The sequence below is a fragment of the Phyllostomus hastatus genome, unplaced genomic scaffold, assembly GCF_019186645.2.
Source record: "Phyllostomus hastatus isolate PE091 unplaced genomic scaffold, TTU_PhHast_1.1 phas_contig_40, whole genome shotgun sequence".
In the NCBI taxonomy this organism is placed as follows: Eukaryota; Metazoa; Chordata; class Mammalia; order Chiroptera; family Phyllostomidae; genus Phyllostomus; species Phyllostomus hastatus.
This window is the reverse complement of record NW_025333872.1, coordinates 18,615,348-18,631,239: the sequence shown is the minus strand read 5'-3', so window position 1 is coordinate 18,631,239 and position 15,892 is coordinate 18,615,348. Positions and strand designations below refer to the sequence as shown.

General features: G+C 39.4%; 1 protein-coding gene across 7 annotated transcripts in view; it reads left to right on the top strand.

Annotated features, from left to right (window-relative positions):
* Window positions 1-15,892, top strand: part of DST (dystonin) — a 435,502-nt gene that overhangs the window by 184,460 nt on the left and 235,150 nt on the right. For all 7 annotated transcript variants that reach the window (XM_045843503.1, XM_045843510.1, XM_045843500.1 and 4 more), the window contains one exon: window positions 4,436-4,497. In XM_045843503.1, coding sequence (XP_045699459.1) covers window positions 4,436-4,497 — 62 coding nt within the window. The remainder of the gene's footprint in view (window positions 1-4,435; window positions 4,498-15,892) is intronic.

The window sequence follows — 15,892 nt, the reverse complement described above, 5'->3', positions numbered from 1 at the left end:
ACTCTGGAGGGAATCACAGTGCTTGGGTTCTGACTATGGCTCTTTCAATCTGATATTATTAAACCAGGGTTTCTTTTTGATGGAGAAGCCTGTTCCTGGTTGGTTTCTGTCTTGCTACCCTACTTCCTTTCCTTTAAGCCCTGCCTGACTGCCCTGGACAAGGTTGGTCTTTCTCTCATTTGTACTTGTTCACCTGGTGAGTGCCACATCCTTGATTCAGTTGGATGTTTATCACACTGCCTTCTTTTTTTTTTTTTTTTTTTTTATCTTGGACATTGCTCCTAGCAATATCTTTTCTAAAGATTTTATTTATTTTTTAGAGAGGGAAGGGAGGGAGGGAGGGAGAGAGAGAGAGAGAGAGAGAGAGAGAGAGAGAGAGAAACATCAATGTGCGGTTGCTGGGGGTTCTGGCCTGCAACCCAGGAATGTACCCTGGCTGGGAATCGAACCTGGGACACTTTGGCACACTGCCTTCTTGTCAGGTGCCTTCTCTAGATGATGAGCTCCAGAGAGCAAGGACCAGTGCTCTTTCTGTCCAGTTAGGTCGTCCCAGCACCACTGTTGCTCTGGGCTCATCCAAGGACCTGCTGGGTGCTGCAATGAAAGAGTAAATGAGAGAAGTATAGAATCTGCATTTTGTCAGTAAGGAGGACTAGTAGATTGCTTCTCTTTCTTTGTTCTTGCCTTAGGTACTAATTAGAAATTTAGTTTCATTCCAACCTCATTAGGAATAGCAAGGCTGAAAGACATTTAAAGCACCATATTTCACTTTAAGAGATATAGTGGTATATCTCCTGTATATAATTAAATAAGCGATTATACATTGTTATTCTGAGTTGGATTGTCCTTTTTGAAACATAATTTACATCATGATATTTGTATGTTGAGTGCATAAAAACATTATGATGTCTACTATAGGATACACAAAGATGAGTGAGGTGTGGATGATGCCCCAAAGGGACCAACAGGTGATTAATAAATATTTTGTGGATGATATTGGTTAACTATTATTAATATCATTGATCTTGATACAGTAGTTACAAAGTGTCTGGGGATTTTACGTTGAGAATCAAGCAAATTTAACAATTCTAACATAAATTCTAGGCATTTATATTCAGATTCAGCAAGCACCTGTCTTCTAGGCCTGTTTTCTATACTCTTCAATTTTTTCATAGTGTTAAATCAAGAAGTAGAGTAGATGTTTGGGGCATGAAAATGAACTCGTTGGGCACAGACCAAATGCTAGGCTATGTTTAGGTGTTTTTTTTTGTTTGTTTGTTTATTTGTTTCTCCATGATGATGGAGGGAAATAGAAAGGGTTTCAAAGACATATTTTGGAGAATAAATGCTTATGAAATACAAACTAGGTTATAGGATCCCCTTTCCTGTCCTTTCTGATGTTGGCATTAAAGTCCAGACAAGCTCTAAGTTGTATGCCGTCATTGAGTAGCTCGGCGAAGAATTGAATCTGAACAAACCATTGGATTGTTTCACTAAAGTTCAACAATTTTTAAATCACTGGACACGTATTTTTGTAGAGCTTTTATTTTGCTGTTGTAAACACTAAGATTTACATTTTTACAGGTACATTATGTATACAACCAAATTTTAGAAGTAGACTTGCTGGGAAAGTGCCTATATTTTTGAGGCTTTGGATATTTATTGGCAAATCGTTTTAGAGCAGTGGTGTCCAGTAGAAATTTTTATGATGATGGGAACGTTTTCTATCTGTACTGTCCAATATTTTAACCATTAACTGTGTGTGACTAGTGAGCACTTGAAGTGTGAATAGTGTGACCAAGGAAATGAATTGTTAATTTATTTTGTTTTAATTAATTTTGGTGTAAATTTAAGTGGCCATATGTGACTAGTGCCTGTAGTATTGAATAATGTAGGTCTAAAAGATTTAAACCGAATTACATTTCCACTAGTGGTATACGTATATGTGTGTGTCTTTTCCCTGTGCCCTTGTCAACATCAATATTTCTCCATAAAACCTTGGCAATTGGATAGGTTAAAAAACTTGATTTGTGCTATTTTATATCGCTACTATTTTCTAGTGAGTTGTGGTACTAGTGGGTATTATTTTTTCAATGGATTACCTGTCTGCATATACTAAGTTCATCTTTTTATTTCTTATTTCTGTTTTTTTTGTATTAATATTAGTAATCTTTGTCTCACAGATAATATTTCCCAGCTGATTTATTTTATATATTTTTTAAAGTTATCATAAAGTACATACATATTTTTAATAAGTGGGACAAGCATTTTCAAAGAAACTTTAGTTCCATTAAAATGGTTTAAGAAAGTTCAGGGATAAAGAAGGAGAAAGAAAAGAGTTGAAAAGACCGAAACATGCCTTGCCCCAGGGAGAGAACAGAGAACGCCTGAACTGGTGGGAGAGGAAAGGAGACAACCAGTGAGAAAGAAAGAGATGTGACACCCTGGGCAGGGAGCAGAGGGAAGGAGGAAACGAGAAGCCAGGGCATTGCCTCGTAGAAGCAGGGAGAGGGAGAGTCGTGTAGCTCAGAATGGTAGCTCTAAGTGTTGGCAGATTATGATTCCCTTTTGAAATAATATCTTGATGAACCAGAACATTCCAGTATTCTTCCTTCTTAAATCATAAGAAGTCTTCTCTGCTTCGTGTCTGTAGTAACTACAAGGAGTATCACTCTCCAGTAAAGATCTAGTTGGGGTATTTTTTTTTAAAAAACTAGACAATTCACAATTAGAAGTGTAGGACAGAAACAGCATGGTTAGAAATTAAACCAGAGTTCACTTCAAATCAAAGGACCAGAATATAAACCCTTCCTTATACCTCAACTTTAAACAACTTGCTGAATAATTGTGGACAATTTTTTTAACTTCTTATGAATCTTGGTTTCCCATTCTGTAAAATGGGAATGAAGCTACCTACCCTCTCTTGTACGAATTTGAAGACCAAATGGAATGTAACATGTGGTGTGTGCTTTGGGCAATTCAGTGCAAGGACTCAGCTGACGCTGTCAAGTTTGGATTAGACATCTTTGTGTTGCTGGTGGTGGTGATAGTGTTACAGAACACAACAAGGGGGGCCTGGGATGATATACTATTATTGAAAGAAGACCCCGGGTCCGTTATGTCTGCCGCCTGAGGAAAGACGTCTCTCAATGCCACAGATTCGTGAAAAGGAAAGGAAATGTTTATTTAATGCTATACAAACTTCAAGTAGTGACCTAATGTCTTTATCAAAAATCCTAAAGTCCCTAAAAACACCCACAAACAGACACAGTCCTTCCTTCCTTCCCCCTTTGCCCAGTCCAGAGTACCGTATCTCAGGAAAGGAAATAGAGGTCCACGGCTCAGGCAGTCCTCTGGGTCTTCCCAGTTAGTACTCCATTTCGACTGGGAGGCCTCCCTGGGTTCCCGGCACCCGCAGCTGAGCCTCTGGGATCTCTGCTAAAACCAGGTGGTGGTTCCCCCTTCTAAAGCTGCGGGGGGTCCCCACTCTGGCAAAGGCACGTGGTCCTCTCTCCCAGGGCCACGGGAGTCCCCACTCTGCCAGAGCCGTGCGGTTCTCTCTCTCAGGGCTGCAGGAAGGGAGAGTCCCCACTCTGTCCAGGCCGAGTGGTTCTCTCTCTCAGGGCTGCGGGAGTCTCCACTCTGTCAAGGCCACGTGGTTCTCTCCCAATGGCTGCTGTGTCTGGGTTTAAATCCCCCGCACCAATCTTCTGCAGCCCCCTTTCCGACTCCTCCTACACTTGAACATACTTGCCCTCAATCTGCTGTCTTCTCCAGCTTTTCTGGTCGCCATCGTGGGTCTGGGCAGGTGTCACCCCATGTCATGGAGCCAATCTTCTCCCAGCTCCCACGCAGGTGCGGTAACTTCAGGGGACCTGCCCCCCAGGTCCCATCTTGTGGGGGAGGTCCCTTTCCATCCCCCTGGCCTTGAGCATGGCCATAGCTATTTAGCATATCTAAGTGACCAGCCAAAGGCTATAGGTATGCTAAATGACCATGCCATGGATTAGCTGCAAAGCTGCCCTGCATGTTCTTGCTGTGTGTGCCCCTTCCCCCAACTCACACCTGTGGGGTAAGGAGTGAAGACACCTTAAAATCTCCTGGATACCTTAAGTTCTGGACCCCATTTCAAATGCCTATTTGGGATCCTCCCTCTTGGCTGCACCCTGTAACAATGGGGGATAGTGCTACAGAAGGCACAGAGGACATTTGTGTGATGCTGTAATGTTGGCAAGTACAGCACTAGGAAGAGACCAGTCTGATAGCTCTTTACCCCTTCTTACAGGTAGCCTGAAGTCACCAGAATTCAACAAGGAAATTCAAATGCAATAAACAGTATTTTTGAGTACCTTATTTTTGTTTACATGCATAATCACAATTAAAGTCTGTTAATAGATTGTACTAACCTTGTTTTATATCTTTTTTCCCCTTCCAGATGAACGGGACAAAGTTCAAAAGAAAACGTTTACAAAATGGATAAATCAGCATCTCATGAAGGTCAGTTTATATTTCACATGTTGGGATTGTTTGCATACTTTGTTGTATAGCAGTAATTGATCATATAGCTCTGAAGCACAGCTTTTCAAATCAACTTGCAAGTTTAAATTCTAGAGCACTTCACATGCATTTTAGCTATCTCTGTTTAGTTGGTGTGTGGCCTGTGGGTAATGACGGAGATGGGACTATAAGTACCCAGTGATTACAGTGCATTATGTGACATTAGTAAAACCTATTATTGGACTCTAAAACATCTCAGCTACTTAAGAAATATGTAAATAGTTGTATGTCAGAACATGGAAAAACTGCAATTCTCAGTGAGACTTTTTTTTTCAAGATTCAAACCAAATTCTGGCATCAGTTTTATGTGGACAGCAGAGGGTTAGATGAGAATAAAGGTGGATTGTGGAGACGGAATTCTAGATGCATTTTAGGTCTCCTGCTTAGTTTGACCCAGAAAGTGGCACCTACGTATACATTTCTCTGTCTGTGCAGCCGTTCATAGCTGTGATTTTTAAAATGATATTTATTTCTGTGCCATGGGTCATATAATATAAGCTTTCCAGAAAAATATACATGTACCCAGAATTTACGTACAATTTCATGGAGTTATCGGATCCCACTGAAGCCCTTCTCTGGATCTCAGCTAAAGAACCCATGGGACATCACAACTAACTATTAGTTACTTTTTTCCTTTCTTATGGACAGTCAAAAATTGGAAATAGGTAATGTCTTAAGTCTGTTCTTTGGGACTGGGAAGAGGTTTATTATATAGAAACAATATTTAGAATGTGGTTATATTGTTAAGCTATTCTACAAGTCCTAGTTAAACCATCATGTAGCATAGCGGTACCAATAAAGTAAGTAACCTATAACTGATTCTCATTGTAGGGGACATACCAGAATTTACTGAGAGGTGTTTTGGCTCCCTCTCTCTCACCTCCCATTGACAAAATCCTTTTCCCGAATTCTGATACCTCCTTCCAGGAGGCCATATCACGCACTCCCTAATCAGGAATCACTTCTGTGGGGAGCTTCTGTTACTGCTGGGAGTTAAACCCTCTGGTGTTTTGGCAAGAGATAAAAGGTTAAGATCCTCAGCTTTTGTGGGGAAGTGTACTATGAATGCGACTGAAGAATACCAGCAGTTTACCTACTCTCTTCCGAGCTCTTGTCTCATCTTATGTGGGATGGGGACAGACTGCTGTGAGCGTTGGGATGTGGATGTTTGGAGCCCAAGGCTCTGACAGAACTTTCCCACTTCAGAGGCACATCCAAGGGAAGCAAGGTTTTTGATGAAGATGTGCCCTTGTGGTGGCTGGGTATCTGGGGGGGGGGTCACAGAGTGTGGCCCCCATTTTCTGGAGTGTAATCGGTATGGTTCTAGGCTGGTAATCAAGTCCGCTGGCAGTGGACACTGGAGAGAAAAAGAAGTGCAAATGAGGGTGACTTCCTTGGGAACCACAGCATTGGCATTATATAGTTAGTTGTTAGGGGTCTAGTATGTGCCAGCCATGTTGGACTAAAGCCGTCTTATGAGTAGTTCCTAAACCTGATGACTGAGTGAAGGAGACTGCCTTTGCTAAAAATGTCACAACACTAGTTGAGCTGTTTGCAGACAAAGGCTGTGTTACTCCCTCCTAGGGCACATTGCAGTGCTGGCGAGAGTGTTCTTATTGTGTTGCACATCCAATCATTTAATCATTCCCACAACCCTCCAAAATGGTTTACTTTAGTAGTTACGCAAGGGTTCAAATCCTGATTTACCTGGCATGCGTGATCTCTTTTTTTTTGTTTCAATTTTTATTCTGCAATGTAAAGCTCTTTTAAATTAGAGTTGAGATACAATATTATATTAGTGTGAAGTGTATGACATAGTGATTTAACATTTATATAACTTACAAAGTTATCACAATGAAAAGTTTAGTAACTGTCACCATACAAAGTTATTGATATTATTGACTATATTCCCTATGCTATGCCTTATATCCTTGTTACTTGTTTATAAGTTTGTACCTCTTAATCCCCTTCACCTTTTTGTTCATCTTCCCACTGCCCAACCCTCTGGCAACTATCAGTTTTTCTGTATCTAGAAGTCTGTTTGTTTTGTTTGTTCATTTGTCTGGTGTTTTAGATTTCACATATAAGTGAAATGATACAGTATTTGTCTTTCTCTGACTCATTTCACTTAGCATAATACCCCATAGGCCAGTCAATCCATGTTGTTGCAAGTGGCAAGGTTTCATTTCTTTCTCACAGCTGAGTAATATTCCCCCACACCCATCATATACTTGTATGCACACACCCAGAAATATGCTGTTCTTTATCCGTTCATTTATCAATAGGCACCGAGGTTGCTTCCATATCATGGCTGTTGTAAATAATGGTAGAGCAAGCATGGGGTGCATAAATCTTTCCAAATTAGTGTTTCATTTCCTTCAGATAAGTGCCCAGAAGTGGGATTTCTGGGTCCTTCTTTGTCTCATCTTTTAGCTTTTGTTTTAAAGTCTGTTTTGTCTGGTATAAGTATTGCTACTCCAGCTTTTTTTTAAACTCATTTACATTTTCATGAAATATCTTCTTTCATCCCTTTGATTTCAGTCTCTGTGTGCCTATGACCTCTTTTTTTTTTGATAAAATAACACATCTCAGAGATATAAGTCTTAATTCTGCTGCAAGAGGAAGAATTGGGAAAATATCTTAGGCACCATAGCCAGTTGATAGATGCCAGTCCAACTGAGTAAGGTTAGAGTCAAATTAGTGTATTTGCTTCTTGAAGTATGTTGTAGGCCAGAATTTAAAATGAACTCCTATTAAATGAAGAGCCACTTTAGGGAGGGGGAAAGTTGAACAATGTAGTCTTTGGCTAACTCCCACTGTTAGCTGCTTACATTCTTGTCTTGTTCTAAAATCAGCTCAAAGTAGCCTTTTCTGATAATCTTAAGACTTATACACTGAAATTAATGGCATAAAACTCAAATATGTGAGAACGTAGTTTTAAATCTTTTGTTCTTTTATGTCTAGAAGTTACAGCATTAGCCTCAAGTGAAGAAAAATAATGAACTATCCCAAACATTTTTGGGCACCAAAGTTTGCTAGCTAAGCAGAGGGAGTGCAGGCTCCACGCAGACATTTCCGTGTCCCACCCACGTGACAGTAAGAGGGTGGTCAACCTCACACTGTCTCACTGACAGGAATGCTGGACACAGCTGTCGTAAGTGACCATTTGGCCGTACTCCATCAGTGGGGAATACAAAATACCTTTATGAATTTTAGATGAAAAGTCAATATTAGAAAGATATTCATTCTTTTTTGATTTTTACATATTCTTTTGAAATATTGAACATATTCATGGAGAAACTGGGAAAGGAGAGAAGCAGGTTTCTTATCTCTCTTGCCTTACCATATTCCTTTTCAGTTAATGAAAAGTACATTATTTGAAGTTTTCAGTAAAATGGGATCTTGACATATGAATGTTAAGGGAAAGGGTGACCATAAAAAAAACAAGTCAATAAAATGAAGGAATAATTGATGGATAAGGAGAAAATAAAGTGGGAATGAAATCACTTGGATAAAATTTGGATAATTCTATTTGTATTCTCTGTTTTGTTAATTTTAACTGTAGTCACTAGTAGTCCTTAAAGCATGAGGGAAGGAGGGAGGAAAAGGGAGCTTCAAGGAGAGAAGAGAGAGGAGATGAGGGAGGAGGGTGGGGGGAAGGGGATGAATAGCTGCCTTATGCACTCAGGGCACTTCCCTCACAGCCCTGGAGGGGGCAGTCATAAGGGGCCAGGGCTTGGGGACTCTGCCCTTGGCTCAGCTGCCTGGGAGTGCTGACTCACGCTAGTGTTGCGTTTTCCATCCTTTGAAATAATTCTTTTTTAAAAAAGATTTTATTTATTTATTTTTAGAGAGAGGGGAAGGGAGAGAGAGAAATATCAATGTGTGGTTACCTCTTACATGGCCCTGGCTGGGGACCTGGCCCACAACCCAGCACGTGCCCTGACTGGGAATCTAATCAGTGACCCTTTGGTTCTCAGCCCACACTCAATCCACTGAGCTACACCAGCCAGAGTTGAAATAATCTTAAAAAATGTCCCCTTTCTAAATAATTAATTTATTTTATTTATTTTAATTTAGTATCACTTAATTGTTCCTTAATTTTTAGTATCACTTAATTTTTAGTATCATTTAATTTTTCCTTCATGCTAGTTAAGACTCCAAGGAGAACAACTTGGTAGTTGTGCTTATTTGGGCAGTGAGGTGACTGAGAGGTTCATCCCAGAACACATGTTTCTTCACTGCATTTTTCTTTTTTACTTCATAAATAGTATATTCTGGTAACTTGGACCACATCATCTTTCAAAGAAGAGTGTCTCCCACAGGGTTATCAGTCTGTGATATGTAAGCCAAAGATGGGAAGCATCAAGAGTCAGGCAGACAGGAAGTTGCAGCTTTGCACTTTATTATTTGTGTGACAGTAATCCTCTTTGTCTTTCATCTGCAAAATCGTGGTGATGATAGGTTATTGTGAGGATTTAAATGACATAATCTAAGTATAAAGAATGAATGGTACTTTGAATATTGTAATTAGTGAGAGCGGTGGTATAGAGTGGATGGACTTGGGTGGCTTCAGACAAAGTAGAAAAGGGGGCATAGTTGTTGCCCTTGGTGCCCTTCTGCTTCTGTTATCCAAATCCCTTTTCCTACCTCAGTGCTCTCTTTAGTTTATTCATTTTAGGAAAAGCTGGAGTTTGGTGTTCAGAATCTATCCAGAGGTGGACTGGCCTGTTGCCCCCCTGTGCGTTAGAGTCTTGCTGAGATACTGAAGAATTGATTGAGTTCCTCTCTCTTCCCGCATCTCCCTCCCCAGTCATTTATAGGTTGATCTTGGTGCCCCAAAACCTATTTTGCTTGCTTCTCTTTTCGCACACACTTTCCTCACAGACAGGGAGTCCGTGAAACTCTGAAGATTCTGAAGGTTCTGGAAGGTTGGCAGCTTTTGGTCCTCAGTTGTAATTTCACTTAGCTTCATACTGCGGGGAGGGCATCTTCCAAATCCTCCTGTTTGCTTCCCTTATTTATTTATTTATTTTTATTATTATTATTGTTTTAATCATTGTTCAAATACAGTTTTCTCCTTTTTACTCCCAATCCAGTCCCCCCTTGCTTCCCTTATTTAACAGAAGGGGAAACTTGCCACAGATGCTCACCAGTAGAGCTGCCCTAGTGATCAAGAAACACGAGTACGGGTTGGGGTGAGGGGCTGTGCAGTGTTGGATTTCTCTGTGCGCTGTAGGATGTTGCCATCTGCCAGCAGGTTCCCCTTGGCTATGAGATTGTTTACTTTTCTCTACCTCATCGTTTCAACTATGTGCTAATTAATTCCCATGATTTAGGAAGTTATGATTTATGGAGCTGTAAAATAGCACATACCCAGTGCCTAGGGGATGAATCTGGCATGGTCAATTTTAAAGGATTATATGACGGAGAAAAGTAAATATTGTGGAGTTTAAAATGATTACTTAAGTTACTGTTATGTCCATATGTGTAAACATTGGTTCCTTAAAATATATTGGTTAGGGTTTTTTAATATAGCTTTTTCTCCAGAAAAAAATTAATGTAGCCTTATTTAAAATTTATCAAAGCTAAAATTACATTTGTTTAAAGTGAACAGATTGCTTAATTCAAGCTTATATTTGTTGGTGAGCAGATGTCTCTGGCTTTTTCCCCAAGTGTATTTAAATTTTAGTGTTCTGGTATTTCAGTTGTATGACTAAGCCTGACCTTAAACTGGTTGTTCTGGCAAGAATGTCTTCCTTTTGATTCATCATTCCTCAGAGTACTTTTAAGAATAAAGTTCAGTTAACGCATTCAAGTCTGCTGCCTCTACAAGTCTCTTCACATGCTGGGTAGGCCAGTTGTTGCCTTGCAGATTGTGATTGCTAGGTAAACCACTGGTGTCAGTAACATTCATGTATTATTCTTTAACATAATTTTAATTATGGTACTAAAACATGAGCTGATTGTTTTTAAAAATACCTATGACTTCAGTTAGCTTAATTTTACCCAGAGAAATTTCTAAACTTTGAAGTTGATGACATTCTTTTATTATTTTATACCCATTCTACCTAATGCACTGTATAAACTAGAGGGTCTTATAAAACTACTTAGTTTTTGTTGTTACTGGTCACATGAATTCTGTCTTGCTCTCTAGAAATTGATAAGATGGTGATGTGAGAGATGACACCTAAGATTTGAATACCTGTGATTGGGCTTTTGTCTTGTTCTCAGAAGAAAAAACAAAGAAGGAAACCCTTTATTTTCTGAAGCACTTTAAAGATCTGAAAGAAGAGTCCTTAATTGTTCTCTTGGATGCAGAATTAGAACTTGAGTCATGATCTAGAGGCTGTATTCAAAAGGAATAATTTAAGAAGATAAATGATTTTTAGAAGAAGATGGTCTGAAGAAGTCCATATAATGTGCTTTCCTTGTGTTGGACCCATTTAGGTGGCAATAGATAGTGGAGCATATTCTTTAGCCCTTCCTTAATGTTGTGTAATAGGATATTTGGTCTAAATTTTAATTTATTTTTTTGATACCTAAATGCATTTGGAGAGAAAGAGGCCCTGGGGTCCAATATTGAACCACACCCTGCTTGTTAGTAACTTGCTTGATTACCACATGGGAGATACCCAACTGACTGTCAGATTTTTTGTGTGTTCATCATATCTCCGGAAAGCTTAATTTATTCACGGCACAGATATCCTTTGCCCACATTATACACTCAACGACTTCGTGGCTCCACTGAATCAGTCACACCGTTCTTTATTTTCTGATTTGGTGACTGGAAGGAAATGTAAATCTCCAAGCTGAGAACATGGTGATAACTTTTAGGGAATAGATAAAAAGCTCTGTTTGCTCTGTGTTCTTCTTGGCCATTGCAGCTTATCAAGTAATTTTACATCTGTGGGCGCAGATGAAATAGAAGAACTGTGGAAGCATGGACTTTATAAAGGGCTAATGAAAATCCCTCTTCAGAAAGTATAATGCAGTGTTTTTGTTCTTAAAATCTGCAGATAAGATATGTTTTTTTAAGACTTCAGACTTACATGAGTGGTTCTGAAACTTGAGCTGCGACAGACTCACTGGGAGAGCTTGATAACAATAGGTTGCTGGGCCTCACCCCAAGAGCTTCTGATTCATTAGATCTGGGGTGGAGCCTGAAAATTCCATTTCTAACAAGTTCCAGGAAATAGTGTTTCTAACAAAATGCTGGTGCTGCTGAACCAGGGCCACGTTCGTAGAGCCCCTGATGTAGAGAAATGGATAAATATTATATAATTAACCATCAGTTCCATTTGGTGTAACCAATAAATATTCTAATATGGTTTAGAAAATAAAAGCAACTATATTTTGTTGTGCCCCTACAGTATGCCAGGTACTTTAGAATATCAATATCAATATTTACAATAGAAGCTGCTAATATTACTTGTCATGTAACCATGTGCCAGCATCTGTTACTTTTATGTCTTAAGATACTTAATTTTCACAACAATCTTAAAAAATTTTTTTTAATGTATTTTTTCCACTACCATTTAACCCCCTTATTCTCCCCTCCCCTCTGCAATCACCACACTGTTGTCGATGTCTGTGAGTCCTTTTTCCTTTTTGCTCAATCCCTCCACCCCCTAACCTACCTCCACTTAGCTGTTATCCTCCTTTCTATGAGCATGTCTCTACTTAGCTTGTTAGTTCGGTTTGTTCATTAAATTACACATATAAGTGAAATCATATGGTATTTGTCTTTCTCTGACTGGCTTATTTCACTTGGCATAATGTTCTCCATGGCCATCCATGCTGTCTCAAAGGGTAAAATTTTCTTCTTTTTTATGGCTGACTATTCCATTGTGTAAATGTCCCATAGTAGTTTTATCTGCCTTTCTACTGATGGACACTTGGACAGCTTCCATACCTTGGTGACTGTAAATAATGCTGCAATGAACCTAGGGGTGCTTTTGTTCTTTTGAATTAGTGCTTTGGGTTTCTTACAACAATCTTTATGTACAGGTCCTGACTAGTAGTATTATCCCTGTGTTACAGATGATGAAACTAATGCACAGAGAGGTTCCATAATTTCCCAAGGTCATTCAGCTAGCAATTCTCGGGATCTGTGTGGAAAATAAGGCTAAGATAGATTGCATAGTTTTTAAAATATATTGGACCACAGTCTAAGGAAGAAGTGAAAATGACATCCCAGTCTGCCTGATTCTAGATCTTTTGCTCTCTCTACTACACTAAATTGTTAAGGATAAATTTCAAGTTGCATGATTAAAGCTGAAAGGGGGAAGCTGAGCTTGACACGTGGACACTGGTCTGATTTCTTTACAAATGTGATTTAACATTTAAGTTATTTCTCTTACAGTAGAAGATAGCAGTGTATTAGTAGAGGAAAGGTTAAAACCTTTTTAGGGGAAATGTCTGATTAAAGATTCAAAGTTTAGAATTTAGAAGCAAATCTTGAAATATGATTTTTATAAATATAAAAAAATAGTTCATTTTGTAATCTAGATAATTATAAGATAGTATGAGATACATAGAAGAGTGTAAAGTTACTCTGTAGACAAATAGTAGCTTGGAATTGAAGAATTCTGAATGTCTTCGCATCATGAAGAATAATAATTTCTTGGTGATAAATTTCTCATCAGAGAAAAATGACCAACTAACTCAGGCTAACACCATGCTTGCTTTCAACAGGACTGAACTTCTGGTATAATTTGGACTGTATTTGAAATACAGTTTGGGAAGTACTCCATTTTCATGCAGCTTGCTGTTTGGTTACAGATATTAAAAATACATATGTGTAAAACTATTACATAGCTCTGCAGGTTAGCATAGGATAACGTGCCAGAATGAATGGCTCTGAGGAGTCAGGGACCATGCCAGGCCAGGGAAAATGACTTAAGCAAGGTGTGGAGGAGAGGGTGTGACAGGAGTGGGTGGGTGGGCACAGTGAGGCTGACATACTGGACTGGAAGAAGGCCAGGTTGCGTAGGAAATGGTGAAGCCAAGTAAGAAATAGATGTGATTGGTTAGCGTAGGGTATTGTAGGAAGTTTCTGTGGGCAAGAGTGACATAAATAACTGACATTTTAGAAAGAACTTTGAATTTCATTCATAGATAGGCATTGAGGAACTAAATGTAAATTCTCTGACAAGTCTTCACATAATAATAGCTACATGTTTGCTAAATGAGTACTTACGGAGAGGTGAACTACTGGTTTACTCCAGGGGACTCTCTTAATTTTTCCCTTTACTTTGTAGCAGATACTTGGATGAATCAGGGAAGGCACGCTGACCTGTATCTGTAGCATACAGGAGGTCTGGAGTCACAGTAATTTGTGTGATGAGACCTGGGAGGTTTGTGAGCCTCAGATCTACAGCAGCGGGACACCTGAACGCGGGCTCAGGCTGTCTTAGTAAAGCTGAGAGTCCACAGCTCTTTCTACTGTTCACTCCACACCCAGAATACTTTGGTTAGTCTTTGACAATGCACTGTAAGCGAAAGTGTCCAGAAGGCGGCAGCCATGAGGATGAGGGTCTGGAAACAATCTCTCAGATGAGGAATGATACAGACAAGAGGGGAGGTTAGCTTTGAGAAGAGAGGATTAAGGAGAAACATGATGGGTGTTTTCCATTGATATGGCAGTCATATGAGAAAGAGTGCAGTGTGGGTTTATTTGTTCCAAAGAGAAGATTGCTGGATAATTTCCAGGTCCTAAACTCACATAAAAAAATATCTGCAAAAACCCTTAGGGCAGAGTCCAGTTTGGGGTCAGGTATTGCATTTAGTTGTCATGTCTCTTTAACCTGCTTTAATCAGGAATAGTTTTGTAGCCTTTTTATAGACTTTATGACATTAACTTTCTTTGAAAAGATTTTATGTATTTTTAGAGAGAGGGGAAGGAGAGAGGGAGAGATACATCAATGTGTGGTTGCCTCTCACATGCCCCCCACTGGGGACCTGGCCTGCAACCCAGGCATGTGCCCTGACTGGGAATCCAACCAGTGACCCTTTGGTTTGCAGGCCTGTACCCAATCCACTCAGCCATACCAACCAGGGCACATTAACATTTTTTGAAGAACACAGAACAGGGGTTTATTTACAGAGAATGGAAGGTGAATTAATAGCAAAATATATTTTGGATTTGAAGTTATTATATGACAAGTAGACAAATTCTTTTTTCCTATGAAAATCATTTAAACCATTACGAGTGATTTTATTATTGTTAATAGAATACCAACAAAAAATAGTCAGAACTACCTTTTCAGACTAAGAACACCAAGATTTTACTCAGTAATTTCGCCAAATAACTTGAGTTCCATCTTTATGGTCAGTAATAACTTTTCTTTTTTTTGATTTCCTTATTCATTATTATCTTTATTGCTTCCTTCCTCATCACTGCCATCTATTGAATGCTCACTATGTGCTAGATCCTGACCTAGATGCAAGGCAAATGTGATCTGATTTAATCCTCCTTTGCCAGTGAGGGAATGGAGCCTCGAGGGGAGAGTTTGCCTGCCCACCATGAAGCAGCTAGAATGTGGCGGGGTGAAGATTTCGTCATTGGTTCTCTGGTTCTACAGAAAAGCTGTGTCATACCACTGCATCTTGCCATAATAGAAAGGCACAGTTAAGGAATGATCAAAAAGAAATAAAGATCCTGGCCTGGTAGCTCAATTGGTTAGAATATTGACCTGATAGGCCAAGATTGTGAGTTTGATCCCCAATCAGGGTGCATACCAAAATCAACCAGTGAATGCATAAGTAAGTGGAACATCAAATTGATCTCTCTCTCTCTCGCTCTCGCTCTCTCGCTCTCAATTCAATGAAAAAATGTTAAGAAAGGGGAAAAAAGAAATGAAGACACAGAGGGGAGGGGAGAAAAGCAGTTATGTCACTTTACTCAGTTGTACTGTCCCTCAGCATTATTCTATTTACTTTAAGCCTTGTTTTGTCTCAGCCTCATTATATGGTCATACATTTTTATTTACATTCTTCTCCATTCAGTATATTTTACCAGAATTTAGAAACGTAGATCAAAGTGAATGAAGAAGTCAGGCAGCATTCCTGAAGGTCATTGTTTTAGCTGGAGAAAGGGTACTTGACTCAGGCATTTTCAAAGATGGAAAACATTACTTTCTGATCAGTGATGCTAACGTTTTTAAATCATGTGTGGGCCTTCACATCAGAAGTGTCTTCATTCTGTAGGAGGCTGATTAAAGCAGAACACTGGTTTGTTATTTAATACTAGACTTTAAACTAGGGAATGGGGCTGTGTCTGACTTATTAAACAGTACATCCCTGGCACCTAACATGATGTGTAATATGCTGC